Source organism: Genypterus blacodes, unplaced genomic scaffold (assembly GCF_046128005.1).
Source record: "Genypterus blacodes isolate CSIRO-AG114 ecotype Tasmania unplaced genomic scaffold, CSIRO-AGI_Gbla_v1 ptg000058l_1, whole genome shotgun sequence".
Lineage (NCBI taxonomy): Eukaryota > Metazoa > Chordata > Actinopteri > Ophidiiformes > Ophidiidae > Genypterus > Genypterus blacodes.
In genome coordinates, this window is record NW_027466870.1 from 1,692,992 (window position 1) to 1,707,121 (window position 14,130).

Genomic DNA, 14,130 nt, shown 5'->3' on the forward strand with positions numbered 1-14,130 from the left:
CTTTTGTATCTTTGTGAGACGGATTTGGGATTAGAGCCGGTAGGTGCTCGGTGTTTTCTAGGGTTCACCCCCGCTGCTGAGAGCGGAGGTTCGTGTAGGCTCATAGTAGAATCAATTCACAGAGAGGGCAGCTTGAAACCGGCCACACATGCCCGCGCGCTCCGTTTGGAGAGAGCTGCGTGTCGGGCAGCTTGGAGTTTAATAGTCCGGGTAGCATCCGTGCTGTATGTACACGTCTGTCTCCCCGTGTGCTGTGTACGTGCATGGCGGCTACGGCTGAGAAAGACACCGAGGCAGAGGGTGGAGAACACACAATGTGCTCGGAATTGTGATTTGACATGTTCGAAAGCGCCGTTTGAATCTTTGGTTATGAGCAACGGAGCTCTATGACAGATAAAGTTAGAGCTACAAGTCCGCTGGGCTCTCTCTCTCTCTCTCTCTCTCTCTCTCTCTCTCTCTCTCTCTCTCTCTCTCTCTCTCTCTCTCTCTCTCTCTCTCTCTCTCTCTGTGTGAGACAAGAAGACAGTGACAGAGATGGACAAATGTGTGTCATTCCCCAAGAACACACAAAACTTTTCACTTGACACCGTATCACATTCACTTTGACACGTGTCGCACACTTGACTTGACGCACAACTTCAGACGGCTGAAAGTTGACAGTAAAACACACATACAGACACACATCAGCCGTATTGTTCACAGATTCACAGCTAGCCGAGCAGCGGTGAGGACGCGGCGGCCCAGAGTGGGACGTAAACACATCTACATATCACTCTTGTGTTTTTCAAGGCCTGTTGTCCTCATGCAGCTTGATTTCACTTCATAACTCAGAGTGAGGAGCCATTACATCTTCCTCACCGGCTCACACTGTGAATTATTCACAAATATACCTTTCACCTCTCAATAGGCCGGCCAATCAATCCCAGTGATGAACTCTCTCTCTCTCTCTCTCTCTCTCTCTCTCTCTCTCTCTCTCTCTCTCTCTCTCTCTCTCTCTCTCTCCCTCTCTCTCTCTCTCTCTCTCTCTCTCTCTCCTAACAGTCTCTGGGTGTCTCTCTTCCTCTCATTATTCTGTTCATTTTCACAGTCAGTCACACAAACACATCCAGTGGTGTGAGTGTGTATGTGTGCATGTGTGTGGCGGTTTGTTTAATGCACTGCAGGTTGGCTCCTGCAGCAGGTCTGGCCAGATAAGAGCAACAGCAGCAGCACAGTGAGAGAGAGAGAGAGAGAGAGAGAGAGAGAGAGAGAGAGAGAGAGAGAGAGAGAGAGAGAGAGAGAGAGAGAGAGAGAGGGAGGGTGCGAGAGAGGGAGGGGGCAAGAGAGAGAGAGAGAGAGAGAGAGAGAGAGAGAGAGATTGCCTCCTCACTCACATAAACCATTAAACTGTAATACTGGGGCCACCAGCGCTCAAACCTGAATCCATGGCGCCCCCTATGGATGATTAACTAAGTAGCAGCCAAAGTCTAGGGGGGGGGTTCTGAGCTCTGTGTGTGTGTGTGTGTGTGTGTGTGTGTGTGTGTGTGTGTGTGCGCGCACCCCACTGGTGAACGAGGCACTCATCACAACTGGTGTTGATTGGCAGAGAGACTCAACAACTGTCTGCTTTAGCAACGTAATAGACGACACAAAGAGACAGAGAGAGCGAGAGAAGAAAGAGAACATGATGAGGAAGAGGAGGAAATAAGAAAGAGGAAAAGTGTGATGGACGCACTCAGAGCTGAAAGCTGGAACACTGAACGGGCGTCCAAACCGTGTGATGGTTCACACGGTGCCCTCATCAGGTCACAAACGGCGTGTGTCTGTTTGTGTTTGTGTTTGTGTGTGTGTGTTGTCTGAGCCAGAGGCAACGGGAATCATAAATCAGTTTGTCCTTCCCTGCGTCAACAGACGGGTGGAGCGAGGGACAGGTAGGGCGAGAGAGAACAGATTGCATTTGCGTCCAATGAGTCAGCGTCCCTCCACGTGAAGAGCACAAGCCGTTCTAGTTGCTTTTGTTGTTCCTTCCCACGCCACATCTACACAAAGACAAAGACATCTATTTTTAGAGAGACGCACGTTGGACAATCACACAAGACCGTCTTCAGTGTAAGCCATTGTTTCTCTCTCTCTCTCCCGCTCTCTTCCTCTCTCTCTCCCGCTCTCTCCAGCTTGTTGTGGTTGGGGTTCCTCTCTCTCTCTCTCCCTGCAGATGAAGCAGAGGCCGGGGCCCAGTCAAGTTAGTGGAGTGGCACTACAGTGGGATATGCAGCCAATTGTTCTCTCTTTACCTAAAGTGTCCAATTGTACGGGAGACGAGCAGAGTGGAGACACACACACACACGTTTCGCTGCAATTCGGAAATACACACTCGCATCCTTCACCTCCACAGCCGTTTAAACAAATTGGCCTGTGTGAGGCCGAAGAGGAGGAGTAGGAGGAAGAGTCCTGGGGTACTGGTTCACAGATTAAGTCTCTTGAACCTGAACTTCACTTCTTCTGATTCAGGCTCTGCCACCTTCATGCAGCACCAAGAAACAACCCGCAGTGGCCATTGATGTTCCTCTCTATCTTCCTCTCCAAAACACAACCCAAAGTAAAACTACAAACACTACCAAAGTGTTTTTGTGTGTCGGCTGTGACGGTTCAGAGGCGTGTTTAGATGTTTCACTGAACCAGCCTCCTATGCTAATTGGGGAACATGCACCAGAAGCTCTGTTCTGCTTCTTGTTTTGCGGTGTTTTGATTAATTATTCATTGTATCTGCTCCGTTTTTGTCTCCGTGACACAGAAGCCAAAGCGCGTTTCCTCTATGCTTCTCTCATCTGAAGACGACAAAGAACATACATGTTACTGTAGATATGCAAAGAGTGATGTGACGTTTGGCTCATGATGCAGGAAAGCAGGACTCATTGATAAGCGACATTCTCCATTCTCAGGTAGTTTCTTTGTTTTAAGTTTCTTTGTTATCAAAACAACCTGAATAAGTTTCATCATCATCATCAGATATCAATCAAAGAAAATATCAAAAGCAAAAAGTCAAAATAAGAATCCTCTATCAGGCTGCTGGAGAATTCAGGTGTAAAAATAATAACAAACAGACTCACTTCATCATTCATTCATTCATTTCGTTCATTAATTCCAAAAATAATGGATTGTTTTGGTCAAAGAAACACTTTTTCAAAATGAAGCTTTCACTGCAGAAGGTCCTAGAAGCTCACGAGGAACTCCCAAGACTTTGGTGCCACCAAGTGGACGGGAACACTCATTACAACCAGGATATGGAAGGCAGTTAATGTGTGTGTGTGTGTGTGTGTGTGTGTGTGTGTGTGTGTGTGTGTGTGTGTGTGTGTGTGTGTGTGTGTGTGTGTGTGTGTGTGTGTGTGTGTGTATGTGTGTGTGTGTGTGTGTGTATGTGTGTGTATGTGTGTGTGCGTAAACTTGTGTGATGGAGACAACGTGACTCTTAGCATTGTGGCATTACACAACAGCTGAACAATAACCTCATTAAATCTCTTATTTATTTGTTTACCATGAAAACACTTTATTCATCATGTTGTATCATTTCATTGTAAAGAAACAAAACAGTAAAAATGAAACAATACAGATCGAAACTGCTATCATATCGCCTAGGATACGCCTTGTGTTCTGACTTCGAATGGCTTCTTAATTACGAGTCCTTTATGTAAATTGTGTAAATAATGAGAACATTGTCATTCTTCTTCAGTATTATGCAGTGTTTACAGGAAATTTGCAACACCAAAGAAAAAACGCCGCAAAAAAATCAATCAATCAGTCACAAATCTACAGTGGAGTGTTGCCATAGCGGCCTGGGCGAGGTTAAGGTAAACTATCCAAAGCGTTACTTGCATGCACGGTTTATTGGTTTCAAAGAGAGCTACGCTACGGGACATCAAAAGCACTGAGGAAGGGGTTAAACGGAAACTCTTCTCTAATACTGTGCAACTCTTCGGTAACAAAGATCTATGTGAAAAGCTTTTGCGTTACACTTACGTAGGTTCTCCTTCAGTATATGTGCTCCTAAGACATACAAAAGAGTCAGACTATTAGAAAGCACATGGCACGTTTAAGAGCTTCAACTCTCTCAGTGATATAAGAGCAATAATATGATCATAATAATACAGCAGTGAGTGCAGTAGCCCCCCCCCCCCCTTCCCACGTGTGTGTGAGTGTGTGTCGCCTTCTAATCCGTGTCACAGCATATTATACAGACAGAGCAATTATGTTCGCGGGGATGAATTTGCTGTACATGGCACTTCAATAACACTATTTAATAGGTATCGCGTTTCGATGACTGAATAAATACAGAAGGAAGTTCCTTTCAAAATGACATTTCTAAACGGAGCAACCGGCTGAGTCGTGTGCCAATCTGGTTGGATCTGGTGTCTGCAGGCCGAGGACACGCAGGCGCAGAGCGGCGAGGTGCCAGTGGCCGGCAGACACCAGTTCCGGTTCTGTGTGAGACGTCTGAGCCACCTCGGATCAGTTTCGATTTCCGGTTTAGGACATTGAAGACCTGTTTTAGGACATTGTCCCGTCGGGTCCCATTGTTTACAGTAATGCGGAAAACGGAGCAGAAATTGCTGAGCTCAGGCCGTTTCCTGCAGCACCCGCAAAAGCTCTCAGTGTTTTTGTTCGACTTCCGTTGGCCTCTCCGTCCTCTCTTCCCTCCTCTCAGCGAGCCATTAACTAATCCAAATTGTGAGAATGAGGAAATTTGAGTCGGAATTGAATCTCGCCTTTGGTCTGCGCTAGACGCGGAAAAACGATATGAACCCTTTCAGCTGGAGACTGTCGTCTCTCTGTGTGCCCCCCGCTTTACCGTCCATTGATTTATTAAATAGGAAATGAACAGGTTGATCGACAAGGATGCTGAGATGGAGCTGGATGACATTGCGTAAATCTGCACTGTACATGAAACCCATGACAAGCATACAGCTAAACTGAAAACCCCCTCAGATCACTTCAGAGCGCTCAGGAAGGGAACGTTTAAAGGACGGGAGGGTGCCATGCTCTGAAAAATAGATTTTAAAAAACGTGATGCGTTTTGTTTTCACCCCTCTGGCAGGGTGGGAATCTGAGACACCGCTGTCCCGCCCCGGCTGGGGTCCCGTCTAAACGCAGGTTTTGTTCAGGTCGACTTTGACCGGCAGTGGCCCGGCCTCCTGGCTCTCCTCCGATTGCTTCACGGCGACGGCGATCACGGGGGTCAGGTGGTAAGGGTTGACTTTGTGGGCGGTGTCCAGGAACTCCTTGTCTCCGTTGATGCTCAGCTGGAGTCACAGCGAGCATGAGACAGTGAGACAATCCATCATTTATTCATTTGCAGGAGTCAAAGTAACAAAAAGAGGGAAAATCACATCGACACTCTGTCTATGTGTGTGTGTGCGTGTGTGTGTGTGTGTGTACCTGCGTCTTGATGTGCTGCTCGGGTGCGGTGACCAGACTTGCGCAGCTCAGCCACAACATGACCATGATGGACAGGAAGAGACAGGCCGCTAAAATCCACCGCGGGAGACCAGAGCGCCTGCAGAGACAAGAGACATGACGAGGGACGAGAAAGAGAGACGAGAGGATGGAGTGAGACAAGTCAGTGACCTCTTGAGGACGTCCTGTCAGCGTGGACTCACCTGGACATGCAGCCCAGGAAGTCGTGCTCAGCCGTGGGGTCGTCTGCGTGCTGGACGGCGTGTTTCCCTTTACCTCCGGCTTTGGGTCCTCCCTTCTCCCCGCGTCCCCTCACGCCTGCAGAAGAGACATCCAGTCTTTAATAAAGCTGACATCAGGTGGAAACAGGACGAAACACAGCAAGTTACCAGGGCGACAGGCAGAGGAATGAGTGAATGATGTGGTTTGTTCGTGTAACTACATGTCTAATATTGGAAATTCTACTTAAGTGATGATAAATAAAACTAGGAGCAGTCAGAAGTGCTCAAGTATCAAAGTCAAAGAGAACAATGGTAACTGTCAGTGTTAGATTACTGAGGCCTCAAATGGATCTGCTGCATGTTACTGCATCGTGGAAAATCCCTCAAAATTGGGGAATTATTATTTTAATTGACGGTCTGGCCTTCTGTCTCCAGCTTTGAAGAGTTTAGAATGACGTAATCCATCAAATTCAGCATTAAATGACATGGAAAACCTCAAATTTGAAGGCTTTTCCATCCCGGGCTGGAGTAAATAAACACGTCACCTCTCAAACGAGTCTGGAGACGTCTAAAAGTGGAAGAACTTGATTTATTATTCTCCTTTGATAAGATTAAAGTTTAGATTTTTGTCCAACTTGTCCTGTGTGAACACATGTGGACAGAAACACACAGAGACTGTCACTCAATTTAGGGTCACATGCCAATCGAACCTCTGTGTGCTTGTGTGTGTGTGTGTGTGTGTGTGTGTGTGTGTGTGTGTGTGTGTCTGCTCTCACCATGTGGTCTCTGGGTGTGAGAGTGGACTTGAGGCCAGGGTTTGTCTGCCACGTTGGATCGAGGAGCCTGCAGCTCGGGCAGAGTGTATTCCATCTCCGGCTGGCTCTGAGGAACCAAAAACAACACACACACACACGCTCACTCACTCAGCAATCACAGCACGGAGAGACGCTCAGGAAAGTGTGTGTTTGACCGCAGAGTGCTGACTAAGAATAGTTGGCTGGGATGAAGACAAACAGCACAGGAGACCAAATCCAAACCTGATATTTTTACATTTACAAAAGTTTCTTGAGGCATTTTAACTGGAAAGTTTCAATCTAAGCCTCTAAATGAAGTGTAACTAATACTAAAACTCTAATTTATCTTCTTCTTTGCACTGCTCAAGGGAAAGGTCAGAGGTCAGGCTCAGATATCAGCTATTCCCCTCAGTGTCAGGTCTGTTCAGGTCATTGTGAGGTGGGATTTATATTGAAAATATGAAGAATTTACTGCACATTTCAATTAAAACCCACAATGTCAGTCCAACAAAGCTATGAGTGACTTTTGATCTAATTCAAGCCATTCTAACAGTCTTAAAAAGAATCCTTCCTCCTGTTATTTCCCATCATGCATCAGTGTGTCGTCGCTCTGCTCTTTCTCACGCAGCTAAACCTGTCAAAAGCCACTTGACCCGGGACGCAGGCAACGTAGAAAGATGGATTTTAAACAACCGTTATGGACTAGAGCAGGACACAGACACACACACACACACACACACGCACACGCACACGCGCACACACACACACACACACACACACACACACACACACACACACACACACACAGGCTGTCCGTGTTTGTACTGTTGCGTGTTTCATTATGTGCGCTGTGTTTCTGGTTCCCCTGGAGAACTCATTAAAAGAGGATTTTGGTTCCCCCCACTGCTGACCCCCCCTGCCCCCCCTGCCCCCCCCCCCCCTCTCCATCCACTACAACAGCAACCGTAGCTTGTTGTAACAATATTTCTGCCATCTTCAGCAATACACACACACACACAAACACACACGAGCATCTTCAGTACAGTCCATTCTTCTCGTTGGTGTGGAGCTCCCTGTATTTAGTGATTCTGACACCTTTGTTCCTCCTGAGCTGCTTTTGCTGGAAGCACAATCCAAATGTGCGACCAGGCAAAATATTGTAGTCTAATGTGGAGACATGGCTACATGGCTACATGGCTGGTTGGTCGGTTTGTTTGTTTCCCCAAAACATTTACAAACCTCCAGACTTCTTTTGTTGACAAAGTTATTTCACAACCGCTTTTATTACCCTTAGCAAGACATGTTTTCTCGCACAGAGCATTGAAACCAGATGCAGCAGCGGAAAGGGCCTGGGCACAACCGAGGGAGGGGGGGCAGGGTGGGGGGGAGGAGGGTTCTCATTGGCTGAGGCCCGGGAGAGATCGAGCCATCGGAACGAGCGGGGCCCGATGTGCATCTGTCATGCATTATGAGAGCGAACGCAAGAGACAAGAGGGGAGGCTTAAGGAAGGAGGGAGAGAGGGAGACAGAGAGAGAGGGGGGGGGGGGGGGGGGAGGAGGGAGAGAGAGAGAGAAAGAGGGAGAGGGAGAGAGAGGTAGAGTGAGGAGGGAGGGAGGGAGGGCGGGAGAGACAGAGAGAGAGGGAGAGACACACACAGAGAGAAAGAGGGAGAGGGAGAGAGAGGTAGAGTGAGGAGGGAGGGAGGAAGGGAGAGGGAGAGAGAGAGAAAAAGGGATAGAGAGAGAGCGTAAACTTCTCACCCAGAGAGAGAGAGAGAGAGAGAGAGAGAGAGAGAGCAATTAAACCGACTCTCACTTCCCTTATTGGGTTGATTTTGGATCAGGATGGAATTCTGTTTCTTACAGGGGATCAACAAATTCATGCAAAAAGAATTTTAACTCTAAAGGAACTTAACACGCTGAAGCAAATGTGTAAAGGGCACTTAGTTAAGGGGAAAAGCTGCATCCAGCCAGAGAACAAACAAGCCTGACGGGAGCTGCTGACCTTTTCCTCACACAGTTCAGTTCAACGGAGCAACGACTGCAACAAAGCCATTGGAACATCAATCACCACGGAGACAGATTGTTCAATTATTATCTGGTACACTATGGTGCAAGTAAGATGCTAATTGGTCATAAAAACTCAAAATAACCACAAAGTGTATAGAAGTTGTGGCGATACATGTGGAACCAAATCCATCTAATGACTGTGACGCCTCCTCATGGTCTGTTTAAACATTCCACCAGATCCTTCCTGATCCACACAAACTCAATGCATTCCCTTTAAAAGCTGCTATGCAATCTGTATTCTGCACTGTTTGCATCTTTTAAAATGGATTTAGCCTTAACATGTAAACACAAAAGGTCTTGTTTATGGGGCTGATCTGTCAAAGTGACGAGGTGGCAGAAAAGAAAGAGACAGAAAAGACAAAAGCTGGGATTTATCAGGGTTTCATTAGAATAAGTGGGGATTTGTTAGTAGTTAATCTTTATTTTGAATAACTTAAGAGATGTCCTCCAAAATCCACCTCTAATATCTGAACCAACTGCTGCTTTGCGCACACACACACACACACACACACACACACACAGAGGGGCAGATGGGTCTGTAAGGACACTCTGCTTGTATCCACATGATTTAGATTGCAGCCGTGTCTCCCCGTCTCTTCGTCTCTGCGCTGGAGCTTTTTTTTCTCCTGTTGTTTCAGCGCTCACAAAGTCAATCTGTCACGTCGGTGGCAGTTTGCCAGCTGCCCGCTAAACACAGGGCTGATGGCCTCTCGCAGCCCCGTGAGCCCGGCTTCCCCTCTCCGCCTCGGCTCACGTGTCACGGCCGTGAAATGCAAACATCCATCAACCAACAAGTCCGTAAGGAAAAATGGGTAATTTCATGTTATGCTTCTCTACGTGACGCAGGGCAGCACAAGCTCGGCTCTGCCCCTCAGCCAGTCTCGTAATGATTTCCAGTACACACACACACACACACACACACACACAGTCTGCTGCTTTTGTTTTATAGGAGCTCATCTGTTTGTGCACAAATACTGTAATTTCATTCAGAACGCTTCACTTAGAGTATGTAAGTAAAATTGCCATCAAAGTCAGATTATCCAAACAGGAAACATGAGGGATGCAGCGTGGAGTTTGTGTGTGTGTGTGTGTGTGTGTGTGTGTGTGTGAGGCCTAATGCACCAGTGTGTTCTGTGTGAGGCAAAGGGAGGAACGTGTGCACATAAAAAAACACAAGTTGAATCAATGGAGCCTTGACATGAGCGATTGTCAGCTCCGAGTAGAAACAGAGAGAAATAAACGACCATTATTTATCCGCCTGAGTTCAAACTTAATGAATCCAGATGATTTCTCCTTTCAGCTCTCGGGCGCCTGAAGCGAGCTCGCCACAGTGTGTGACCCCGTCGGGTTATTAAGTGTGTACACTGCTGAGAGCTGTGCTATCATTTAAACAATAAACACGCTGCGAGGAGTGTGTGTGTGTGTGCTCCAACCTTGTCCCTTCCTTCCCTGCCACGCGTCCTTGTTCCCTCAGCCTTCACACAGATGCATAGACTCTAAAATGGCTGTGTGATGTTTTGGCTCTGACCCAAGCACAAAGGCGGCGTGTAGCAGAGAGTATACCTCAGCGCTCAACAGGAAGCAGAGGATAGCGTGGATAATAATCTGTAATGGGTGACGGACATGGGTTTGACCTCCAACCTGAGGCATAAAACACAAGAGATGAAAATGGCGGCGTAACGTACAGGAGGGGAGGGAATTTATAGATTCCAGCGGCTTTGTCCTTTATGATAGTGGGCGACAAAGTAAAAGCATTTACACAGCGGAGATATACCGACCTCTGGATCGTACCACTACTACATCATCATCATACACACCACTACACATCAACTCTATACAGGCAGAAACAAACACACACTTTCACATCCCAGTGTGAGACGGACTGCGCGGTCAGATTGTTCCCAAATGCAATTTGTGAGACGTGCCGACTCGACCGAAAACGGCTAAATGACTAATTCTGAATGGTTTCCCTCGTTTGCGTGGAGGAAAACACACAGACTTGTGCTGATGCTGCTACTACTACTCTGCAGGATGGGTTGTTGTTGTTGTTGTTGTTGTTGCTTTAGTGTGAGTTACTGCAGTTAGAGAATAATCAGGATGACCACATCATCTATCACCAGACTGTCAGATATAGAACAGAGCTTAAACTCTTATTCTGTGAAACTCTGCGGTAGGTTTGCTCTCTGTCTCTACTGTGGAGGCCTGGTGGGGCGGTGCAGTGGTTCCCAAACTGTGGTCAGAGGGAACTACTTACTGGCTGTACATATTACAAAATAATGACATGGGTGTTGAGTCAAGCACAGGCATGAAAACAAACCCTGCTTGACCGCGACATCCAGGACTTCCTTACCTGGAATACCACAACCTTCCCATCATCAGCCTGGAGGTAGAAAGTCCAAGTAGAGGAGATGAAGCTCTGGGCTGAGCTGACAATGTCGTTACACCAGCCGGACACAGCCTCCATGACAGAGGGAGGCTTAGGGCGGTGAGTCAGAGCCCTCAGCTGCACGGGAGACGGCAGCACAGCGTTATGACGATGATGACACCCACAAGTCCCCAATCAACATGGTACCACGAGTGCAGAGTTGCCGTTCTCACCTTCCTCCTCATGATCTCAGGTTCAGAGGGTTGACTGGCACAGCCGGTGCTGCAGGCATCCTGTTCCAGCAGCTTAATGTATGCCTCCTGGCAGGCTGGAGAGAGGGAGAGAGAGAGGGAGAGAGGGGAAGAGGGAGAGAGAGAGAGAGAGAGGAGGGGGGGAGATGTTAAGCATGAAAGAAGAAGCATGACAGAACAGAGGGGAGGGAGAGACGGGAAGTGCAAATAGAGGAGAGAAAATAGAGAGTGAACAAGCATGAAAGGGCAAAGAGGAGTAGAGTTAGACGAACAGAAGGGACACAAAAAAATGAAAGAGACGGCGGTCTATTTGTGTGAGGAAGATGAATGAAGATGCGAGGGAGACGCTGTAGGCGGCGGCGGCTCCTGCAGAGACGACTCACTCCATGGTACCCTTATTAAAATGGGGGGCATGGGGGCATCTGCTGTCTGGACGGCAAATCACATCATCGATTTCCGATACAGTGATTCAAACCGGGTTGGACAGCGTCAGACGGCCAGAAAACACACGCTGAGCCCCGCCGCCTTTCACTGACATCAGCCAGGACAAAGAAAACACTGGGATGATGATGATGAGCCGAGTTACATCAGAGGGAGAGTGAGAGCTCACGTTGGGCCGAGTAAACAGGCTGGAGTCCTTTAAGTATAAGGAGAGGGGACGGGAGGGAGGACGGGAGGGGACGAGGGAGGACGGGGGCCAAATTTGAAGGAGCTATTTAGATTACGGCCTTGGCCAAACTAGCTCCAAAAAAACAAACCATCTGACTCACCTCCCTGACACTCCTCCCTGCTGGTGTTGAAGCCGGCGTTCCCGTTGACGAACTGGCAGATGGAGTAGAGGCGACAGCCACGGTGACAGGCGTTCATTACCGAGTCCTAGCAGCCCGTCCGCAGAGGAGAGGCAGAGAGAGAAGGAAGGAGAGGGAGGGAGGAAGGGAGATACAAAATTACAGATGTCTCCTACACTCTTGCATAAACTTAAAAACCCACAATAACCTTGACGCAAAATATGGCGACGGGTGAGTTATGGCATCTCATAATGCCACGGTGCAGCTGCTCTATTATAGAGTTTCAGAGACACTCGTGTCCGGGGGTTGATAGAAAGCAAAACAAAGTCAAAGGAGAGAAGGAGAGAGCAGAACAGAGGTACAGCACTGGTCTTCCTCTGACACGAGTAACGTGAGGAAACAGCGCCCCCTTGTGATCGCTATGGGAACAGAACTGACAAAGAGATTCCCTGAGCGGAGTAGAAATCACCGGCCAGTGTCCTTTGTGTCTCTGTTGTGCTTTAACAAGAGGACACACAAAGAACATACATGTGTTTCTCAACTCAATCCGGTAGATTGTATGATATTTTGTGCGACTGTGTTTGTTTTAGTATATATCTCTACAATTCCTTCCCAGTATTTTCCATATAAACTCCATCATCTGCATATATGCATTGCAGAAAAAAAACAACACAAATCTCCAAACTAGTGCGTGACAAAGACAGTAAATAGATGCTAGCGTGATCCGTGTTTGCAGCTCTCCTCTGCGTGATGTTCGGACCGCACCTGAGCTCCACACAGGAGGAGCGCAGAGAGGAAAAACATCCGAACCTAAAGCTCCTCTATGCGCCATGGAGAGGTACCTCCTGCTCCGTGAGGCTGCAGCAGCATCACCGCCTGATAAACACCATTCAAGGTTTCGTAATGGCCTCACTTGTGGGCCTGGCGGGTCTTAGAGCTGCGGATGAGGAAATGATCGATTATTCGAGAACGATTCGATGCAGTTGACTTCTTGGCTAAGGATGCAAAAAGGAGCTGCATCGAGTTTTTTTTTTTCTTCTCCGGCCTAATTGAGCATCGTAATGTCCACCAGGATGCAGAGAATAGCCGGAGCCAGTCTGACACAATGCGCAGATCTAAACGCAATCATCACACACACGATTATTGATCGGTTTCGCGGGGGGGAAACATAATCACGTTTTGTTTTGTACGCTCGACGCTGATTAGGGTTGCATATCTGCAGCATAATGCAGGCGCTGAGAGGCAGCAGCTGATTCCGCCTCTCCGCAGCGGGCTTGACTTACTTTAGCGGGGCTTTTGTTTTTGATGGTGAGCTGGCATTGCTTTTTGCAGTAATTGATGTCGCCCAGTTGGTTGTCAAACAGATCGGACGACGCCGCCGTTGCCGTCGCCGCCGCCGCCGTTGCCGTTAGCGCCGCCAGGAGCACCGAGAGGAGGGCTGAGAGGACGCACATCCTGCAGCCGCCGAGCCGGAGCATCTCACACCCTGCGGAGAGGAGAAGAGAGGCGAGAGAGAGGTGGAGGAGAGGAGGAGAGGAGCGGTGGAGTCTGAGCCGGAGCTGGGTGTCTGTGTGGCGGCGGTGCTGCTGGGTGCTGCTGCTGCTGCTCAGCCCGGCTCCTGTCTGCTCCTCCGATCCGCTTCTGCTGCTCCTCGTGTCGTCACGCAGATCATCATCACGCACACGTTAACCCCCCCTCACACACACACTTGCACACACACACACACACACACGGAGAGAAGAAGAAGCCGCAGACCAGCCCTCACTGCAGTGCATAATGTGCCGGTGATGAAATTCATAAAAAGCAGAGAGCAGAAAGTGATCCAGGGGCCGCAGATGTCCATCATGGATCAGGCAGATGATCGATCCCTCATCAATATTGCTATTATCAGTTGAAATGAAAGATTGGACTGGAAGACAAGTGGGACACAAATCACTGGAACTCAAATCAGATTGGGAGAAGAAGCAAAAAATAAATAAATCGATATGTAAATGAAGCTGAGGGTTCTTAACACTGATGCACTGTGTTTAATGAGAGACAAATGTGTTTATTTGGTTATGTTATTAGTTTGATTAATTGATAATATTACTGCTCTACCAGTTATATATTGTTCATTAAATTTGTAAATACGTTTTGAATACATAGCAGAATAAATTTACACAGGTCATTATCATTATTGTTACTATTATTATTATTATTATTATCATCAGTAGT

The 14,130-nt window shown here is 47.8% G+C and overlaps 1 protein-coding gene across 1 annotated transcript; it reads right to left on the reverse strand.

The window, feature by feature from the left end:
- Positions 1 to 4,161: 4,161 nt before the first annotated feature.
- On the reverse strand, positions 4,162 to 14,127 carry tmem59l (transmembrane protein 59-like). The gene is made up of 8 exons (XM_076153482.1): positions 13,200 to 14,127; positions 11,899 to 12,004; positions 11,111 to 11,205; positions 10,863 to 11,015; positions 6,425 to 6,530; positions 5,631 to 5,745; positions 5,410 to 5,527; positions 4,162 to 5,273 (listed from the first exon to the last, which is right to left on the reverse strand). Exons 1-8 carry the CDS (start codon positions 13,392 to 13,394, stop codon positions 5,115 to 5,117), a joined length of 1,047 nt encoding a protein of 348 aa, XP_076009597.1. The 5' UTR covers positions 13,395 to 14,127; the 3' UTR covers positions 4,162 to 5,114.
- Positions 14,128 to 14,130: the final 3 nt, after the last annotated feature.

Bases quoted from the DNA above. Each gene is read 5' to 3' on its own strand.
- tmem59l (XM_076153482.1), bottom strand. From the start codon at position 13,394: ATGCTCCGGCTCGGCGGCTGCAGGATGTGCGTCCTCTCAGCCCTCCTC. The intron at 11,016-11,110 runs GTGAGAACGGCA...TCTCCCGTGCAG, and splicing joins CTGAGATCATGAGGAGGAAG to CTGAGGGCTCTGACTCACCG. The intron at 6,531-10,862 runs GTAAGGAAGTCC...TTGGTTCCTCAG, and splicing joins GGAAGGTTGTGGTATTCCAG to AGCCAGCCGGAGATGGAATA.